This window comes from Lepidochelys olivacea (assembly GCF_965140295.1).
Source record: "Lepidochelys olivacea isolate rLepOli2 genome assembly, chromosome: 10".
In the NCBI taxonomy this organism is placed as follows: Eukaryota; Metazoa; Chordata; order Testudines; family Cheloniidae; genus Lepidochelys; species Lepidochelys olivacea.
In genome coordinates this window covers 49492391-49511398 of record NC_140420.1, presented here as the reverse complement: position 1 = coordinate 49511398, position 19008 = coordinate 49492391, and the positions used below count along the sequence as shown (strand labels likewise).

At 42.4% G+C, this 19008-nt stretch overlaps 1 protein-coding gene across 2 annotated transcripts in view; it reads left to right on the top strand.

Annotated features, from left to right (window-relative positions):
- The window catches only part of HMG20A (high mobility group 20A), a 71218-nt gene that overhangs the window by 39582 nt on the left and 12628 nt on the right, over nucleotides 1–19008 (top strand). For both annotated transcript variants that reach the window (XM_084641326.1, XM_084641325.1), the window contains exons 2-6: nucleotides 1461–1553; nucleotides 3588–3735; nucleotides 6276–6488; nucleotides 9472–9604; nucleotides 10088–10119. In XM_084641326.1, the coding sequence (XP_084497452.1) occupies nucleotides 1465–1553; nucleotides 3588–3735; nucleotides 6276–6488; nucleotides 9472–9604; nucleotides 10088–10119 (615 nt within the window). In that variant the 5' untranslated portion in view covers nucleotides 1461–1464. The remainder of the gene's footprint in view (nucleotides 1–1460; nucleotides 1554–3587; nucleotides 3736–6275; nucleotides 6489–9471; nucleotides 9605–10087; nucleotides 10120–19008) is intronic.

Sequence of the window (19008 nt, the reverse complement as noted above, 5' to 3'; positions counted from 1 at the left end):
CTGCCCCTCTATTTTAAATAATATTGCCTTACTAAGTCAGTTACTGTAGAGCTTGGGAATTTTTCAGGTCTTTTCTTGTTGTCCTTGACCATCAAGATACCCTTTTAAAAAGCTGTAAAATAGCCAGAGTGTTTAAATGTGAGACTTAGCCTGGATCTGAGTCTCTCACTTGTCTCGCTCCAATGTGGGGATTCTGTGGGTTTGTCTTCATTGCAGTGTTAACCCAGGTGATCAGCACCCAGGTCTGAGCGCCTGGGTCTGAACAGCCACACTGCAAAACTTTAGCCAAGTCACTATGTCCTCACTTGGTTTCAGAGTAGCAGCCGTGTTAGTCTGTATCAGCAAAAAAAAACTGAGGAGTACTTGTGGCACCTTAGAGACTAACACATTTATTTGGGCATAAATAGCCTAAATAAAGCTTATGCCCAAATAAATGTGTTAGTCTCTAAGTTGCCACAAGTACTCCTCAGTTTTTTTATGTCCTCACTAGTGCTGCATTCCACCATGTGTGTTGCTAGGACTTCTGGGGCATATTCCTTGGTTCTTTGTACTGCAGTAAGGTGACCAGCTTTATGATTCTTTCCTATTGAATTGTTGGAGAACTTGTCTGTCTTTCTGGGCACATGGGGAGAATTGTGGGAAGGCACTGGAGGACTATTAGAATACTATCAGAGTATCAGATTTTTGCTTATGACTTCATTGCAAAGTGGGTGGGTTACTCATCTGAGTAAAAACAGCACCTGGGCTCCAATCTACACCCACCCCCAGGGCACCCAACAGAGGAGCAGAGGGGAAACAGATTACTGTGAAAGCACCTCTGTATGTGGGTGAGAAATTTTTGTGGGTGGGGTTGGGGCAAAACCAGCGTAAGAGCCCTGGTAACTCTGCAGTGTAGGCGTACTCTAAGGGTAGGAATGGAATTTTTCTCTTTCCATCAGGTGAAACTTTTTCTGATAATTGTAGCGATTTCTTTTTCAGTGATCTTATATATGTTCTGCTAGGGGTGGGTATGAAATAAGCTTGTATTCATGAAGTTATTCCTCCACAATGCAACAAATATTGCATAACAATACATTGTGAAAGTACAGGAGTCAGGGGAGGAAGTGAAAACACCAACTCAAATTGAAACTGCAAGGAGGATTTAGGTAGGTAGGCAGAATGTTATTTCCCACTAAGATGCCAACAATCTTCAGTTCTGATTATAAATACCTGATTGATGGGACCAACCTGGGATAACCCAGTAATATAAATTGGTAGCTTCATGTCACACAATCAAATCTTTTAGGTCCAAATAATTCAAAAGATTAACCAGGGTGCAGGATTAAATTGAGGCTGATGTGTTGTGTTGCTTTTAAGAACTGGCAGTTAAGTAATACTTGCAAAGACAGATCATTAAATGGGCAGGACACTTGTGAGAAGTAATTCAAATGTTAATTTTGCTTCAACTTTCTTCTTCACAGAGGTATGGAGAACCTGATGGCTGGCTCATCTCTACCCCCACTGTTTGCAGATGATGATGGCTCAAAGGAGAGCAGTGATATGCCCACAACTGGGTAAGCAACTGCTGCTCTAAATTCAGCTCACAGATATTGTCTCTTTGCAGACTCTCCAGAGAAAGTACTCCTGATTGTACACTCTTGCTACTAGACTGATTGAGCGCCATTAATTTTCTCTTTCACATGTACTCTTCTGGTATTTGTAAAATCTTGCTTTCCAAGAACAGTCTTCTAGAGCGGGTCTGCAGATATGGTGATTGTTTTCTTTATTGTGCTCCAGGGGCACCACTGAATTTCTGTTAAAGATACATTCTTGATGTCCAAGAACAGAACTGATAAATTAATACTCTTCCTATCTATCAAACAAATTGTCCTTATTTGCACAGGCTATAAAGCAGTGGCCCTGGCTTAAGTACTCAACGACAAAAGATTAGATTCTTTTTCAGGAATACTTTTTTTTTTTTTTAAGCATGGTTGTGCTTTAACAGGTTTCTTTTCTATTCTTTAGACCTCCAAGGGGAAAATTCACATCTAGCATAAGCAGGTACAATTCTATGTAATTAAACATAGAGACACCTGCTTATACCAGGTCCGAACTTGGCCCCACATCTCTGGGCCTCAAAATTTGCTGACACGAAGTGTGGTGCATGTAGGAATCTTGACATGCTGTTAGGAGGGATTAAGGGAATGATCTTTCATCACCTTTCATTGAAAGTCCATGCACCACACTTGAAATTTTTCCTACTCTGTATTTGTTAGTATATTGGAAGATTGTGATGCCTAAAGTGGGTTAAAATCTGAGAAGTGACTGAAAATACACTGTGGGGTTCTATAGGTGTTCTCTCTCTCTCTCTCTCTCTCTCTGTGTATGCTTAATGATAATAAACCATGTTTTGTTTTGTTTTTGTTTTTTCTAACTGCTGGCTCTGTAATCTCAACCTGAGATCTGAAAGTCAAGCCTGTCTGTTTCTCGGTTGTGTATCATTATCAGTAAACCTGGCCCAACTAATATGTATTTCAGAATAAGGTGCTGTAGAGGTTTGCAGCTCTCTGTACATGTCTGATGTTGCACAAACCAGAATAAGAATTAATCTTGCTTTGTTGTAGTTATGTTAGCTCTACGTCGCTAACGGGAGAAAAAAGTAATAAAATTTTTTTTGTCCATTGATTAAGCAGCTATAGCTTTGAATATACACAGGGAGCAGATCTCAAAATTGTTCAGATCTATGAATGATTTCATTAAGAACAGTGGTTAGAATGACCAGTGGATTGTTGCCCTAAATCAGCAAGTCCCCAAGATCCATGCAGATCTCTGGGGATCCACATAGATCATATACCTCCATATAGCTGCACTGTTGGCCTCCATACCACAAGCAGCCTGATTCCTGCAGGGTGCAGCCATTGACTGAAATGCCATCTTCATCATCTCTTGACTGAAGAATAACAGCCATTCAGGGGCCTAGTGGGAACTAATGATACTGGAGTCTGCTTCAGATATCCAGGTGTGTCAACAGGAGACAGTACTGCAAAGAGTTCCATCCCAAATCCCATGGAACCCCAATGGCACAGAACACTTATACAGGGCTATAGGAAATGCATACAAGAAGGTGCAATCACTTGGAAGAGGATGAAGATAAGACTCTCTACTCTGTACCTTTTTTGTCATTCTGCTGGTGTTCCCCTGAACAGAGCTGCAGGGTTCACGTGTTTTCATTCCTGCTCCCAACTTTCCTTCATATGACTGCATGTTTGATTATTCTTTGAAGCAGATAGTGTTTAGTTTTGTTTGTGTTTGACTTGTGTAAGCACAAGTTCCTCCAAAAGTTAGTTTTCTTAGGACTGTTTTGTCTCCATCAGGACCTAGGGGAGCTTTATCTAAATCCCTGGTAACTGCTGTAGACAGTGGCCTGGAAATCACATAGCCAGATGGAACGTACAGCTGTCTGAGTTGCTGTTTTTGTAATGTCTCACCTTTTGTCTGGCCTCAAAGTTGCATGATAATTGCAACATCATTGCACAGTTCAGAGGAGCAGAGGGGAAGTAGATTAGTGTGATAATGCCTGCGCTTTCTCACACAACTTGATTTTCCAGGTTAGCCCACTCTGAGGGGTCACACAGTGGAGGAGCTTCGCAGTCTGTGAACAACCCAGACTTTGTGGAGGACTTGTCACAAGTTCAGTTGCTGCAAAATGAGTCTTCTAATACAGCTGAAAGCAGCGAGCAGAGACTTGAAGAAGAGGTGAGCTGAAATAATGTAGTTAACACAAACGACTTATTGATTGAGAGAACAAAGCATGGGCTCTCCTCCCCATCCGTCACTTTATCCAGTCAAGTTTTTTCTTGTCAGTTACCAGTTTTCATCCATCCACCATATCCAGGAGGCTTTTTTCATATCTTTACTTTCTATAGCTATTTCTCCTCTGTTGCACAATCACTTTCCTATAGTCAGGAAAACATAGCAGGCAGACCCTCCAAGAGTGATGTCTGTGGCACTCCTTAGTTTAGCAAACCAAGATCACTATTTCAGTGGTTTGCCTACCTTTCCTTCTTTCCTTTCTCTGGGGAAATAGTACAATCTAATGATTTGAGTAGGGGACCGAGACTCAGACCAGAGTGCTATTCCCAGTTCTTTCCCTGATTTACTTTGTGACCTTGGACAATTCACAACCTCTCTGTGCTTCAATTTCCGTATCCGTAATATGGGGAGAATCACACTTATCCACCTCTATAAATGTTTTGAGATACTCTAATGAAAGGTATAAGTGTTGCTAATGCTTTTTAGACTGGAGTTGTGTATCATCTTTACTGATATTGATGATTTAGAACATTGGTTCCCAAACCGGGGGGGCATGAAGAAATTCCAAGGGGGCGCGAGGCTGCCCAGCCCTTGAAGCTCCCAGCTGGGGAGGCTAGCCCCCAGCCCCTCCCCTCCTGTCCGCCTTTCCCTGTAGTTATGCCGCCATGCGGGCAGCATGGCTTGCACCCGTCCACCTCCCAGGCTTTCCAATAAGCCAGTCCTGCCATTCAGAGCAGCCTGATAAGGGGGCGGGGAGGGGGAGGTTGGATAAGGGGCAGGAGGTTCTGGGCGGGGTGGTCAGGAGACAGAGAGCGGGGGGGTTGGATAGGCGTGGGAGCCTCGGGGGGCCTGTCAGGAGTGGGGGTGTGGATAGGGGTCAGGGCAGTCAGGGGACAAGGAGCAGGGGGAGTTGGATAAGGGTTGGGGTCCCGGGAGGGGGCGGTCAGGGGACAAGGAGCAGGGGGGGTTGGATAGGGAGTAGGATCCTGTTGGGGGGCGGTTGGGGCGGCAAGTCCCGGGAGGGGGTGGTCAGGGGACAAGGATCAGGGAGGGTTGGATGATGGTAAAGGAGAGGTGGGGGGCTGAGGGTTTCACGAAAATTAAAATGGGGCCGGGATGCCGAAAAGTTTGGGAACCACTGATTTAGAAAGTTGAAGAACTGAAGCAAATGTCTGATCTCAAAGTGCTTTTACACAGACAGATTCTATGTCCACCCTTGAAAGCTATATTCAGTTTTGATGACCTCATCTCAAAAAAACTACAACAGAAGTAGTGAAATGCTAAAGAAAGGCAATCAAAGTAATAAGAAGCCTCAAGGAGGGGAAACTTCCATTCCAGGAGAGATTAAAAGAATAAAAGAAGGGCTACATGATAGCAGTATACAGCATAAGAAGATAGCATTGTCCAGAGATTATTACAGAAACATGGAGTTCAGAGAACTCAAGCAAATCCTCAAGCAAATCATTTAACTGCCCTGCTTCAGAGTTTCTCCACCAGTAGACTAGGGACAATACTCAACTGCTTCTGTAAAGCTCTTCAAATTTCTGATGAAAGGAGTTTTAAAAGTTCAAAGTAATTTATAATGATGTCCATAACAACAGTGAGCATGGGAGGGAAGGCCCACTGGTATTTCTACATTATTTACGTTATTTACATTATTTGTTTACATTATTCCATGATACAAGAAGACTGGGAAACATAATATCCTAATGCAACAAATTAAAAGGGAAAATATTAGTTAATATACAGTATGATAGATAACATGTGGAACTTTCTACAATAAGATACTGAGGCAAATAGCTTTGTAAATTTCCAGAAAGATTAGACACTTCCATTTAGAATAAGAATAACATCTGCAGTTATATTAGCTAGGATGACAATTTCATGAGCATTTACTCCTCATGCTTCATGGCATAAAATGATTATAGGCTGTGGTCAGGAAGAAATATCCCATGGCATAATATAGCACAATTGTCCAACTACACTGGTTTTGTTTGTTAGTTAGTTTTCCCACCCCCCTCCTTCTGAAGTAACTAGTATGTGTCACTGCTGGAGGTAGGACAGTGAAGAAGATAAGTTCCATTACAGTGTGTGTTATATTCCTAAATAAACGTTTTAGTGTCGTTCAGTTGTACGATCTCAGTGTGTTGGCGCTGGTCTCAACTCACAGTCCTACAGCTAGAGAATCATACTGGGATGATGAAGATACCATCTTATTGTCCCATGGACCTGCAGTGATGTTACAAAATAATTTCTGATGATGAGGCTCATTTGTCTGGCTTTGTTTACAAGAAGATCACGATTAGACTAAAGTGAAGTTTGAACTTTACAGAGAAGATAAGTGAAGAAGCTTATATTGCAGCCACATGCACTTTATTAAAATGTTTGAGACGTGAATATTTGTTCCTTCCAGGGGTAAAATTATTTATTTGATTTTTTTTTTTCCCCATTCAGTCTGAATTTTCTTCTGTTTCATTTTGCAGCAAAGAACTAAACGAGGAGGCTGGTCCAAAGGGAGAAAGAGGAAGAAACCCCTTAGGGACAGCAATGCCCCGAAATCCCCCCTCACAGGGTATGTGCGATTCATGAATGAGCGTAGGGAGCAGCTTCGAGCAAAGATGCCTGAAGTCCCTTTCCCAGAGATCACCAGGATGCTGGGCAATGAGTGGAGTAAGCTGCCTCCTGAGGAGAAACGGGTACCATTAACTTTCCTTTTCCTTGCTGGGGATTTGATTATTGTTTAATGGGAACACTATTGCTTACTGAGGAAGTTGACACCAGTATTTGGCCATGACAGTGTTTAGGAAGGTGTTTTTAGATGGGGTGCAAAGGCCCTTAAGGGGTAAAGGAAGGAACCCTCTTGGGACAAAAGTAGCTCTCCCTAGTCATTGCTGGTGGAAAATTATATAGGCCCTATAAACAGTGCAAGGGTATATGCAGGACATGCATGAGTCTTTCAGAAGAGAAAGATAGGCAGACCAGAAGGGATGGGCTGCTCACAGCTAGCTGGGGTAGAGCTGGTTTTTTGACAACGTATTTGTCCATTTTCAAGGTCTGCTAGCCATGTAAAGAAAGCATAGCTCTGTAATTTGTGCTAGTGAGAGTGTTCTGTTAATTTTAGTCTCTATAAAAATCTGTCCCAGGAATGAGAATTTGTTTTTCTTTCAACCAGAATATGGTGTATCTCTCTTCATCAGTTTACCTGGGCCTTCTGCACTATACCTCATATGTGAATTATGGCAATGGCCAGCTTGATTTGTTCCTTTACTTCCTTCCACTGGAGCGGATGCCAGCATCACTACTAAATTTGTACTATTTGCACCTGATTTCTTAACTGTAGTTAAGATTGCATGACAGAGTTCAGTTTAACAGAAGCTTTAAAACCTTTATTTTGTAAATATCTCATTGCAATAACAAAAACATAAACTATAAACTTTGGGTATTTGAATTTTTCATGTTTTTTTTTTTTATGAAAAATGAATTGATACAAAGAGAATAAGAGCTCAAAAATCAATCAAACCCTTTGGGTTTTTTTTGTAACGAAATGTCTCATTTTTTTTCTTTGTACCTTTTTTGCAAGAAATCTAAAACATTCTGTCCTTTGTCCACATTGTTGCTCCTCATGTGCAGATTCCTAGAATATCAGTTACACATTGATAGTGTTTGTCCTTACAGCATTTGATAACATTTTAACCATAACAGAAAATGTGTGTCAAGGTCAGCTTGCTGAGTTTGATGACAAATCTGTTGCAGAATGATTGCCGTCACTCACTTCTAGGGGCAAAAAACAAAAAAAAAAAGATACTCCCTTAACAAATAACTCTGTAGCCTAAGGAAGGCTGGGAAAGAGGAGACCAGGTGTTCAAATCTTTCCTCTTTTAACTGCTGTTTAAATTCCTGTGGAATTCACTGGACTACTCTTATTATTGAGTCAGATCCTGAATCCAAACCTAGAAGACAAGGAAGGGCTGCTGAACACTCCCCCCCTCCCCCCCCCACTCCTCCCGCGGTCCCGTCCCAATCCCATTTTTAAGAAATAAGTTAGCAGTTAAGTTAACACTCCAGGCCCGGCACCCAGGTCTCCAACATGACAAACCCCAGTCTTATGCACTGCACCACACTGCCTTTCAGTGTGACTAAATTAGGCTTTGGATCTCCTAGCTTTAACCACTATAAACCACACTCCTCTTCCAGAGTCAGGAATCAAATCCAGAATTCCTGATCATCAGTATTCTACAGCTGACTAGAGAGTACTTGTATAATTCAGTGGGAAAGCATGTTTCAAGTCTCTCTCCATTGTCTGGTCTCCAAAGAGACAAGAAATTACTCCTGTCAATCAAGTGACAACAGTCTAGCTATGGATCTTTCTCCCCATTATCAGAGGAGCTATGTACTAAGGTACACCAAAGCTGTATAAAAATAACTAGAAAACTGGCAAACAAAAACTGCATTTAGTGGCAGGTAGGGTTGCAGCAGGACACAAGCCATCCACCCAAAACCATAAAAGGATGGCTATAAGAAGCTTAAGGAGTAAGACTTGTGGATTCCTTTCCACCTTCAGATTGCCTACAGCATTGTCAATAATTCACTCTAATGCTAACATAAGGCTTTCATTTCCATCTCCAACTGACACTTAGAAGTAATATGTACTCGAGTGTCATCAAACTTGCAAAACCTTAATAGTGACCTCAACAGTGTTAAGGCAAAATAACGTCCCAAATGCATGGAATGTGTGATAGCCAGATATACCAATTGATATTAGTTGATATAATGGATATAAAAGCATATGAGGTCACTGTTACGGTTTTGCCCGAGTAATATGAATAGGTTTGCATAATACTGCATGATATAAACTTATATGGGGAAAAAGCCTTAAGCATATTGTACTGAAACATGATAGCAGGGAAGGGAGCATTTTGGTGAAAGGGTCCCGTTAATTCCCATGTTGTGTTATGGTTATTCTTTAAGTGGTTTGCAGTCCAGCAGTTTCTATTATTGTTCAAGAGTTCCCTGCATTAAGCAGATGTATGAAAATGCTTCAAGTTTATTTCTTAAAAAATAGACTGAACTATCACTAAGGCTTAAACTGACAGATCCCTCTTGGTTCTATTCTCTCTGTAAACTGCGTGTTCTCATAGTACTCATAGTAGCTACGTCTGTCTCCCCTATCAGATGAGAGGACAAGATATTGTGTTGCAGCATGGTATCGGCCTTTCTCCTAGGGGTCTGAAGGTGAGAAAACACAGTACTCTGCTTCAGGAGACTGACACACCTTAGCAACAATCTGAGCCCCTAAGGGTGATCCATAACCAGAGCTTCCTGTTCAACAGCACATAGTGCCGGCCACAAATATCCAGTTCATAAATATTTTCTGACTATGTGAAGATAGCACTTGGCTGCATTGAGTAGCCTGATAGCAAGTCACCTCAGCATCTAAGTAAACTATTGCAATCGGTCTAATCGAGAAGTAAGTTTAATGGGATGTTGATTTGGATAAAATATGTTACTATTCTGGAGTGCTTTTCTCTCTGTTTTTATCCTTTCTCAGGTTTCCGTGTTCTGAATCTCTCAGGCATTCTCACTCATTTTTCTCCATTCCTTTCCTGTTTATCTAGGTAAGATGATCATGTGTCTGATTGTTTGGGTTTTTTCCTGAAGGGCTCTGTTTTCTTGTTGCAGCGCTACCTTGATGAAGCAGATAGAGATAAAGAACGGTACATGCGGGAACTGGAGCAGTACCAGAAGACAGAGGCCTACAAAGTCTTTAGCAGGAAAGCACAGGACAGGCAGAAAGGCAAATCACACCGGCAAGGTATTAAACCATAACAAAAATAGTGCCTTACAAGTATCATGACAACTCTGGCCACATTCAGAAGAGAGGATACTGGGCTAGACGGACCATTGGTCTGACCCTGCATGGCAATTCTGTTAGCTAGAGTGATAAACAGTAGACAGTTAGCTAGAGTAATAAAAATATCCAGGCATATAGTCAACTAGCAGGTGTCAAACACTTTTTTATAAAGCCTGTGACAGTTACACTGCTTAGAACATACTCGTCTGTGTTTGCCTAGATCAGCGTGCGTGTGTGTATGCAGAGTGATTAGGTTTATGTAGACATTAGTGTGCCTTGTGACAGGTACATTAGAAAAACCTAAGGTAGATGGAGATACTGTGTGCTAAAGCCCTTATAGTATAACTAGACAGATTGTGTAGCTGTGCTTTTGACTTGTACAGCTAACTTTCTCCTTCAGTTCTCTTTCATTCCAGGATCATCTTATCTTTTTGTTTGTTTCAGATGGAACACGACAGACTGCCCACGACCATGAGGTAAATACCTTACTTTCTTCTACATAGCAGCGGGCAGGACCACAGCTGGTAAAAATTGCCATTGAAGTCAATGGAGTTATGACAGTTTACACCAGCTTAGGATCTGCCCTAGATATAGATTTATGCAAATTTCTCACCCTTTCAATACAGTTTTTTTGGGGTCTTGTGCAATTGAGTAATTTATGTGCTGTTTTTGGTGCTTTCTGCTAAATCGGAAGCTAGTCCATGCATATATAAGTGATCTGAAACAAATTGGAAATGGAGTTTAGGGTTTGTTTTTAAAAGGGCTGAGGCCCAGCCTCTCCTTTTGTAGGTGTAATTTGCATTGCAAAACGTACACCTGTGATTTGGAACCTAGAACAAATTCTGAGTGTAGGTCAGAATAATTGTGTCTTTTACGTACTTGAGGTGTATGTGTAATTCAATTTCAGGTGCAAAATTGCAGGTGAAAATTTTGGAAGCAGAAAAGCCTGCAAATGGGAAACTGTTCTTTTGAAAATATGGCATGTAATGTCTAGGACAGGGGTGGGCAAACTACGGCCCGCAGGCCGGATCTGGCCTGTCAGGACTTTGGATCTGGCCTGCAGCATTGCCACCCCCATGGTGCCGCAGGTCCTGTGCCACTCCGGGAAGCGGCCGGCACCACATCCCTGCAGCCCAAGGGGGAGGGGTAGAGGGCTTTGCGTGCTACCCTCGCCTGCAGGCACCGCCCCCCGCAGTTTCCATTGTCCGGGAACGGGGAACCGCGGCCACTCGGAGCTTCAGGTGAGGGTAGCATGCAGCGCCCTCTGCCCCCCCACTCTGCCCCCAGGGGCCGTAGGGACGTGCTGCCGGCCGTTTCCATTAGTGGTGCGGGGCCAGGGCAGGCAGGGAACCTGTCTTAGCCCCGCTGCATGCTGCTGCCACCCTGGAGCCGCTCGAGGTAAGCGGCACCGGGCCGGAGCCTGCACCCCAACCCACTGCCCTGAGCCCCGTGCTGCACCCGAATCCCCAACCTTGAGCTCCTGCCTCACCCCTCCTGCACACCAACCCCCTGCCCTGAGCCCCCTCGTACACCTGCACCCCTCCTGCGCCCCAACCTTTTGGCCTGAGCCGCTTCCTGCACACCACACCCCCTCCCACACACCGCACTCCCTCCCGCACCCCAACCCCCTGCCCCAGCTCTACGTTCATGGCCCTGCATGCAATTTCCCCATGCAGATGTGGCCCTCAGGCCAAAAATTTGCACACCCCTGGTCTAGGACATTCTTATGGCCAGCTTGAGTCATAGACCGATCATGCACAAATAAGTTGCACCTCTATGTTATTGTTCCAGTGCACCAACCACCATGTGGCTTTTTCCAAGGTAAGGGAGGGGAATGGCCAAGTTGGTGGGAGACCTGTTGTAACACCTGTTAGCATACCAAGTAAGTGAAGAGTAATGAAAAATACTGCCTTGCTTTAACAAGACTCTAGATTCCCTGATGTTAAACAGACACTAAACCTTCTGTATCCTGGTTGACAACAAAGTTATCCCTCTTTCTGAAGTGCTGTAATTGTCAATCTTTTAATAGAACCAAACACAACAAGGGCCATTTTACATAGGGTCCCAGGCCAGGTGCTTCCTTCACAGTCACCAAACTGTAGCAAGCAAATAGGAAAAAAACAAGCAGATGAATCATCCCCTTTTTCTATATGGACAAGAGACTTTCCTGCCAATGCTCTTCCTCTGTGAGCTCCCAGCCAGCCCCCTTTTCAGGGAAAGTCATCAGTTTTGGTACCTCTTGGTGGGTTTATTGGAAGGATGACTGGGATGGTCACTTGTCAAGCCACTGCAACTTTTTAATTTCTGCTGCTCCCGTCTACTTTAACAGTAATACATTTCATTTCCAGGGAGCAGCTTTGGTTGGATGCTTTCAGCTCAGATGCGTTCTCCCACTGACCCGCAAAGCCAATTATTCCCTATCAGACAAACCTTTAGAAATAGATGGACTCTTAGGATGTCTAATATGAAGTGCCTAAATCTGCATGCCACGTGGGAGTTGACTTTTTATTAGTAACCCGCACAAAACAGTGTAACCCTGTCCCAGTCAGTAATATAATACTTGTACAAAACACACAACACACATAAGTTTTAATAGAATTTGCATGAAGTATGATAATGGCCATTTAACTTAGATTACATAAATATTCTATTTAACAGCAGTGTTCATGTGACAAGTCACTTCAAAAATTCAAACAGGCTTAATTCTTATCCTTCAATATATGTAATATGACTACTGAAAGATCATCATTATCTAAATGCACTCATGGAAGAGAGTTGACCTCCTGCACATCCCTATTGCGTTCTTATGCTCCATCCGAGCAGGGACTGCTCATGTGGAGCTAGGAACTCTGCCAGGTAGGCACTCTGTTCTGAAAGTCTCCTCTCCCCTCCTCTTCAGGATTTTCTGCCTTTTCATATTTGCAAAACTCTGTACACAAGTTACCTAACAAATCCTCACAACACCTCTCTAAGAGTAGGTCTACACTTACAGTGATGTGCAGAGTACAGACACTGCATGTCTAGCTATCACTACTATAAATAGCAATGTAGACAGTGAGGCATTGCTTAGGCGAATAGATTACAGACATGCCAGAATCTTAGGGGGTATACCCTACATGCAAGCAGTGCTTCCCATATCTACACTGCTATTTTTAGCAGTGTAGTATTCCTCTGCCTCCCCACTGCTAGAGCCTTCCACTGCAACTTGTAGCTATACACCACACAGTCCGCCTTTCACTGCAGCGTGTAGCTATGCATACCCTACACACCACTGCAAGCGTACACAAGACCTAATGTAGGTAAGTAGTGTAACTGCCATTTACAAAGGAGGAAACTGGCACAGAAAGGCTAAGTGACTTGTCCAAGATTGCACAGCAAGTCACCATTAGATTTAAGATCTCAGGAGCTCCTGGATCCCTGTCCTATTCTTCTTCCTCTAGTCACTATTGCTTGCTGTTGTGGTAGTTCTATGACCATCAGAGAGGATCTGCTAAATTATCTCTTGCAAAAATTTGGGAGCATCTCTGGGTCAAGGAAGCTTTTCCTCAGTGGTAATAGTTTAGTTACCATAGACAATGTTGATATCACTTTAGCATTTAAACACAGTGCATGTGCATAGCAATGACCTTCAAAATGTATAGCAAAGGACCAAAAAATGAAGTAAATTTGAATTAATCACAATAAAGTATATAGATTAATCTTCACATAAATCCCATAGTCATGAATTTTTATGTGGAATATTACACATAATGAACAGTGACTCCTGTGAACTTTATTCTTGGTTTAAAATAACTGAGATTTTGTGATTATATGCTCTATATATTTCACACTAATTTCACACTAATCAAAAGTGACCTTACCAACCTCAAATGTAACAAGACTTTCTACAGTGGTGTTATTTTCCCTTTCCTTACGACATTGCACTGTTTGTGTGGCCTGTCATGACACCCTTATGTGCTTGTTTTCTTCTGCCCACAAGTACCTCTCTTCTCTCTGTGTTCTCTGTGTTCTTCTCTTTCCCTGCTCTTCTGCTCCACCTTTTCTGAAATTGTTGGAACCGGAATAACCCCAGCTTCGTGCAGCTGATTAGAAAAACATGCCTCCTTACTGACACGGCTTCCATTAATCCACAAATCCACTCTTAGGAGAGGTGGGCCTGCTTGATGATGTCTATAAGGTAGAGTACAGTGCAGGGCAAATGGCCTGACAGAGTAGTGGAGCACAACAAAAATTGTCTACCAAATAGGGAGTATTCATTATAATACAGAGCACTTGAGAGGTACGCGTATGACCATAACAGGGAAGATATCATTCAAACAGACCTCTCTTCTCCCTTCTTTCTCCCCTTCCCCACATACCCTCAATCTTCTATCCCTATTAACAGGTTTCAGAGTAACAGCTGTGTTAGTCTGTATTCGCAAAAAGAAAAGGAGTACTTGTGGCACCTTAGAGACTAACCAATTTATTTGAGCATAAGCTTTCGTGAGCTACAGCTCACTTCATCGGATGCATACTGTGGAAACTGCAGAAGACATTATATACACAGAGACCATGAAACAATACCTCCTCCCACCCCACTAGCCTGCTGGTAATAGCTTATCTAAAGTGATCACTCTCCTTACAATGTGTATGATGATCAAGTTGGGCCATTTCCAGCACAAATCCAGGTTTTCTCACCCTCCGCCCCCCCACACACAAACTCACTCTCCTGCTGGTAATAGCCCATCCAAAGTGACCACTCTCCCTACAATGTGCATGATAATCAAGGTGGGCCATTTCCAGCACAAATCCAGGTTTTCTCACCCTCCGCCCCCCCCCCACACAAACTCACTCTCCTGCTGGCAATAGCTCATCCAAACTGACCACTCTCCTTACAATGTGTATGATAATCAAGGTGGGCCATTTCCAGCATAAATCCAAGTTTAACCAGAACGTCTGGGGGGAGGGTAGGAAAAAACAAGGGGAAATAGGCTACCTTGCATAATGACTGAGCCACTCCCAGTCTCTATTTAAGCCTAAATTAATAGTATCCAATTTGCAAATGAATTCCAATTCAACAGTTTCTCGCTGGAGTCTGGATTTGAAGTTTTTTTGTTGTAAGATAGCGACCTTCATGTTTGTAATTGCGTGACCAGAGAGATTGAAGTGTTCTCCGACTGGTTTATGAATGTTATAATTCTTGACATCTGATTTGTGTCCATTTATTCTTTTACGTAGAGACTGTCCAGTTTGACCAATGTACATGGCAGAGGGGCATTGCTGGCACATGATGGCATATATCACATTGGTGGATGTGCAGGTGAATGAGCCTCTGATAGTGCGGCTGATGTTATTAGGCCCTGTGATGGTGTCCCCTGAATAGATATGTGGGCACAGTTGGCAACGGGCTTTGTTGCAAGGATAGGTTCCTGGGTTAGTGGTTCTGTTGTGTGGTATGTGGTTGTTGATGAGTATTTGCTTCAGGTTGGGGGGCTGTCTGTAGGCAAGGACTGGCCTGTCTCCCAAGATTTGTGAGAGTGTTGGGTCATCCTTCAGGATAGGTTGTAGATCCTTAATAATACGTTGGAGGGGTTTTAGTTGGGGGCTGAAGGTGACGGCTAGTGGCGTTCTGTTATTTTCTTTGTTAGGCCTGTCCTGTAGTAGGTGACTTCTGGGAACTCTTCTGGCTCTATCAATCTGTTTCTTCACTTCCGCAGGTGGGTATTGTAGTTGTAAGAATGCTTGATAGAGATCTTGTAGGTGTTTGTCTCTGTCTGAGGGGTTGGAGCAAATGTGGTTGTATCGCAGAGCTGGGCTGTAGACGATGGATCGTGTGGTGTGGTCAGGGTGAAAGCTGGAGGCATGTAGGTAGGAATAGCGGTCAGTAGGTTTCCGGTATAGAGTGGTGTTTATGTGACCATTGTTTATTAGCACTGTAGTGTCCAGGAAGTGGATCTCTTGTGTGGACTGGACCAGGCTGGATTTGTGCTGGAAATGGCCCACCTTGATTATCATGCACATTGTAGGGAGAGTGGTCACTTTGGATAAGCTATTACCAGCAGGAGAGTGAGTTTGTGTGTGTGTGTTTGGGAGGGGGGGTGTGAGAAAACCTGGATTTGTACTGGAAATGGCCCAACTTGATTATCCTACACATTGTAAGGAGAGTGATCACTTTAGATAAGCTATTACCAGCAGGAGAGTGGGGTGGGAGGAGGTATTGTTTCATATTCTCTGTGTATATAATGTCTTCTGCAGTTTCCACAGTATGCATCCGATGAAGTGAGCTGTAGCTCACGAAAGCTTATGCTCAAATAAATTGTTTAGTCTCTAAGGTGCCACAAGTCCTCCCTTTCTTTTATCCCTCTTAAGAATTTCAAGTCCAGTGTGTCTCTGAAGCCCCTAACGCCAACGTCAGTGTAACAGCCCAATGAATAATTTTCCAGGCTGACATTCTGGAAATGTCTCCTTCTCATTTAAGGACAAAGATAGAAACAATAAATTTTTTGTTTCTCTTTTAATTTATGAGAAATGAGAAAACGACACTCAGCCTGAACATATTAAGCCTTTTCAATGAAGGGGTAATCAAATCCTTATGATTTTAATTCCCTGAGCAAGCCTCAGAGTGGCTTAAGTATATCTGAGCCCCCAAGAGAATCCTTTACATGCTGGGTAATGTACTTGGCAATGGAAGAGTGCTGATGGGTTTTCATTACCAGTCTTCCGTTAAGTAGAGTTTCTCTGTTGCCTTTCAGATACTGAGCAATTTCACCTAATTGCTTTAATGTTTTTTATTTTGTACCTGAAGAATCTCTACCCTGGGGCACTATATATAATGTCTGTAATACCCTCTCTTCTGCCCTTCAGTCTGTAGGAGCCATTACTGGTCCATGCCAATACCTCCAGCACACAGCTAGTAGTATCAAACATGAATTGCCTAGGCTGGTAGAGCAAAAAGCGCTTGGAGGGCAAGCTGCATAATTGCCAGCATTCCAGTGTGTTATTGCTGAGACTCTGGAGTTCTAGATGAAATTAGTTTGTGGTTGTCTCGAGGCGTTAAGATCAGATGAGTACATTGCCAGGCTTGTTGCTGTACATGACTCCTCATTTTCTGAATACACATCCTGAGATTTTTTTTTTTCTGCAGTAACCTGCACTAGAATTGGGCAGATAATGGGTGCAATAAAGAAAGCCATTGTGATATTTTTGTAACTCTTCAGGTCCTCAGAAAATCAGAACTTTTTTTTTCTTTTGCTCTCAGTCTTGAGTACAAGCCCACTTGGTGTGCAGCATATGAACTTTGTGCTCTTTTTGAATCTAGGGCTTCCCAGCAGTAATGTTACCACATTATGAAACTCAGCTTTACTTTTTTAAAAAAGAAAGTAAAAAATAAATAAACTGACTCTGACAGTTTACTCAGGTAAACACTTGGAAGGTTTTTGAAGTTCCATCTAGCCACGTCTATCTTGGCTGACTGCCAAATGGCACCCGCTTCACCCCAGTCTAGCCCCTTTATGAGCCAGACACCAATATGAAACACTAAGCTTAGCTGCCAGAATTCCCTGATAGGCTGTTAACCACTTAGTTTTTCTGCTGGGTACCAAATCATGTTTGACATTTCATTTAAAGCCTAAGGTGTTCAAATATAAAAGACCTTAGCGGTGGCAGAAGCAGGAGAGAGGCATTTTATCTCAGGCTTTAAACACGGTTTTGAAGGAATGATTTCTTGGTGCATTTTACCAGCCAAGATGTTTTAGAGGTTTGAGAACCTTCTGCTTTCAGTAGCAACTTCTCTAATGCTTAACTTTGTTCCTATATTCAGCAGCAGTTTTATTATAGTTGCCCCAATTTATCAAACAAGAAAGCTCAGTTGTGTCTTTGACATCATCAATATATACTTTGAAAACAAACATTTATTCATATTACTTTTGACTTGTAGAAATTATGACTGAGGCATCACTAAAAATATGAACTTTAAACTACTTTTTAGAAATCCCTAAAGAAAAAATTGCCTTCATAATAACTCTTCAGGGTTGCATTTTGTCTGTCTTTCTTGGCCTTTTTCTGTAAATAAGTAAATAAATAAATCTTCCAATTATATTGCATCTTTTATCTCTGAGGATTTTAAAATGGCTTGCATACTTAATAGACACAAAAACCGTAAATTGGGATTGTTTCATTTACCACTGAAATGTAGTCATCTCTTGGGTAGGCTGTGACAGCTGTTTAACTGTACAGAACAACACCACTGCACCACATTTCCAGAAAGAAAGTGAAGCCTACCTTCTGCAAAAAAAAAAAACTGCAAGGGAATTTTAGAATGTAATTATCTGAGTTTAATTTGACCAGGGTACCAGGTGCTGATATCACTACACTTGAGAAAACTACTAAATTTTTGATCCCAGGTGGTCATGTTCCTTGTTTTAATTCTATTTTAAAAGACGACAGTCTCATTTGTTGTGTTGTACAACATTGCACACTAGAGTTGAGTGAATAATGGATTTTTTTTGGTTCATTGGCAATTCCGAAAAATTTGTTTTGGGTTGAACCAAACCCCAAATTTGTTGAAATATTTTATGAATCAAAAACTCAAAAATTTCAAGTGTGATCAAAATGAAACCTGTTTGTTTTGCCCTGAAGAGGAGAAGGAGAAGGCAGCCTCCCGTATAACCTTTAGTTCAGTGGCCAGGGCACCTATCTGGGATGTGGTTAGGGAATTCAAAAGTTATATGAGAGGGCTGTGGGTTCAATTCCCCCATCTGCCTGATGAGGGGAAGGGATTTGAACTATTCATTGTCATTATGAATGACTATGGATTGCCACTGTGTATGACAATGAATAGTCATTGGGACAGGGACAGAAAGCGAGAATAACTCTACAGCCTGGTGCTTCGAGCACTCACCTGGGATGTGGGAGGGCCAGGTTAAAGTCTTGGCTTCAGTGACTATTTATTTAAAAACAGTGGAAGAACTTCATCAGCAGATGCTGAGAAAGACCCATCCTAGAATATCCCACAGCCAAGTGGAGAGGGCACTCTTCTGCAATGGGGGAAACCCATGTTCAAATTCCTTCTCCACACCAGGCAGAGGGAGGAATTGAACCAAGCCCTCTCACATCACTAACAAATGCTGTAACCACTAGACTAAAGGTTAGAAAAGTGCCTTTTGCCACTGCCACCTCCTCTCCCTTTCCCTGTTTTGTGATTCTAGTCCTCCTCTGCTTTTGTCACAATGCCGGTAATCGAAATGAACAATTTTGGGTTGCTTCAGAATCAAACATTTCATTTTGACATTTCTAAACCATTTCATTTTTTTCCCAGTTCATTTGAAACTATTTGGTGAACTTGACACAGATTCACAAAGATTTTGTGTCAACTGAAACTGCATTTT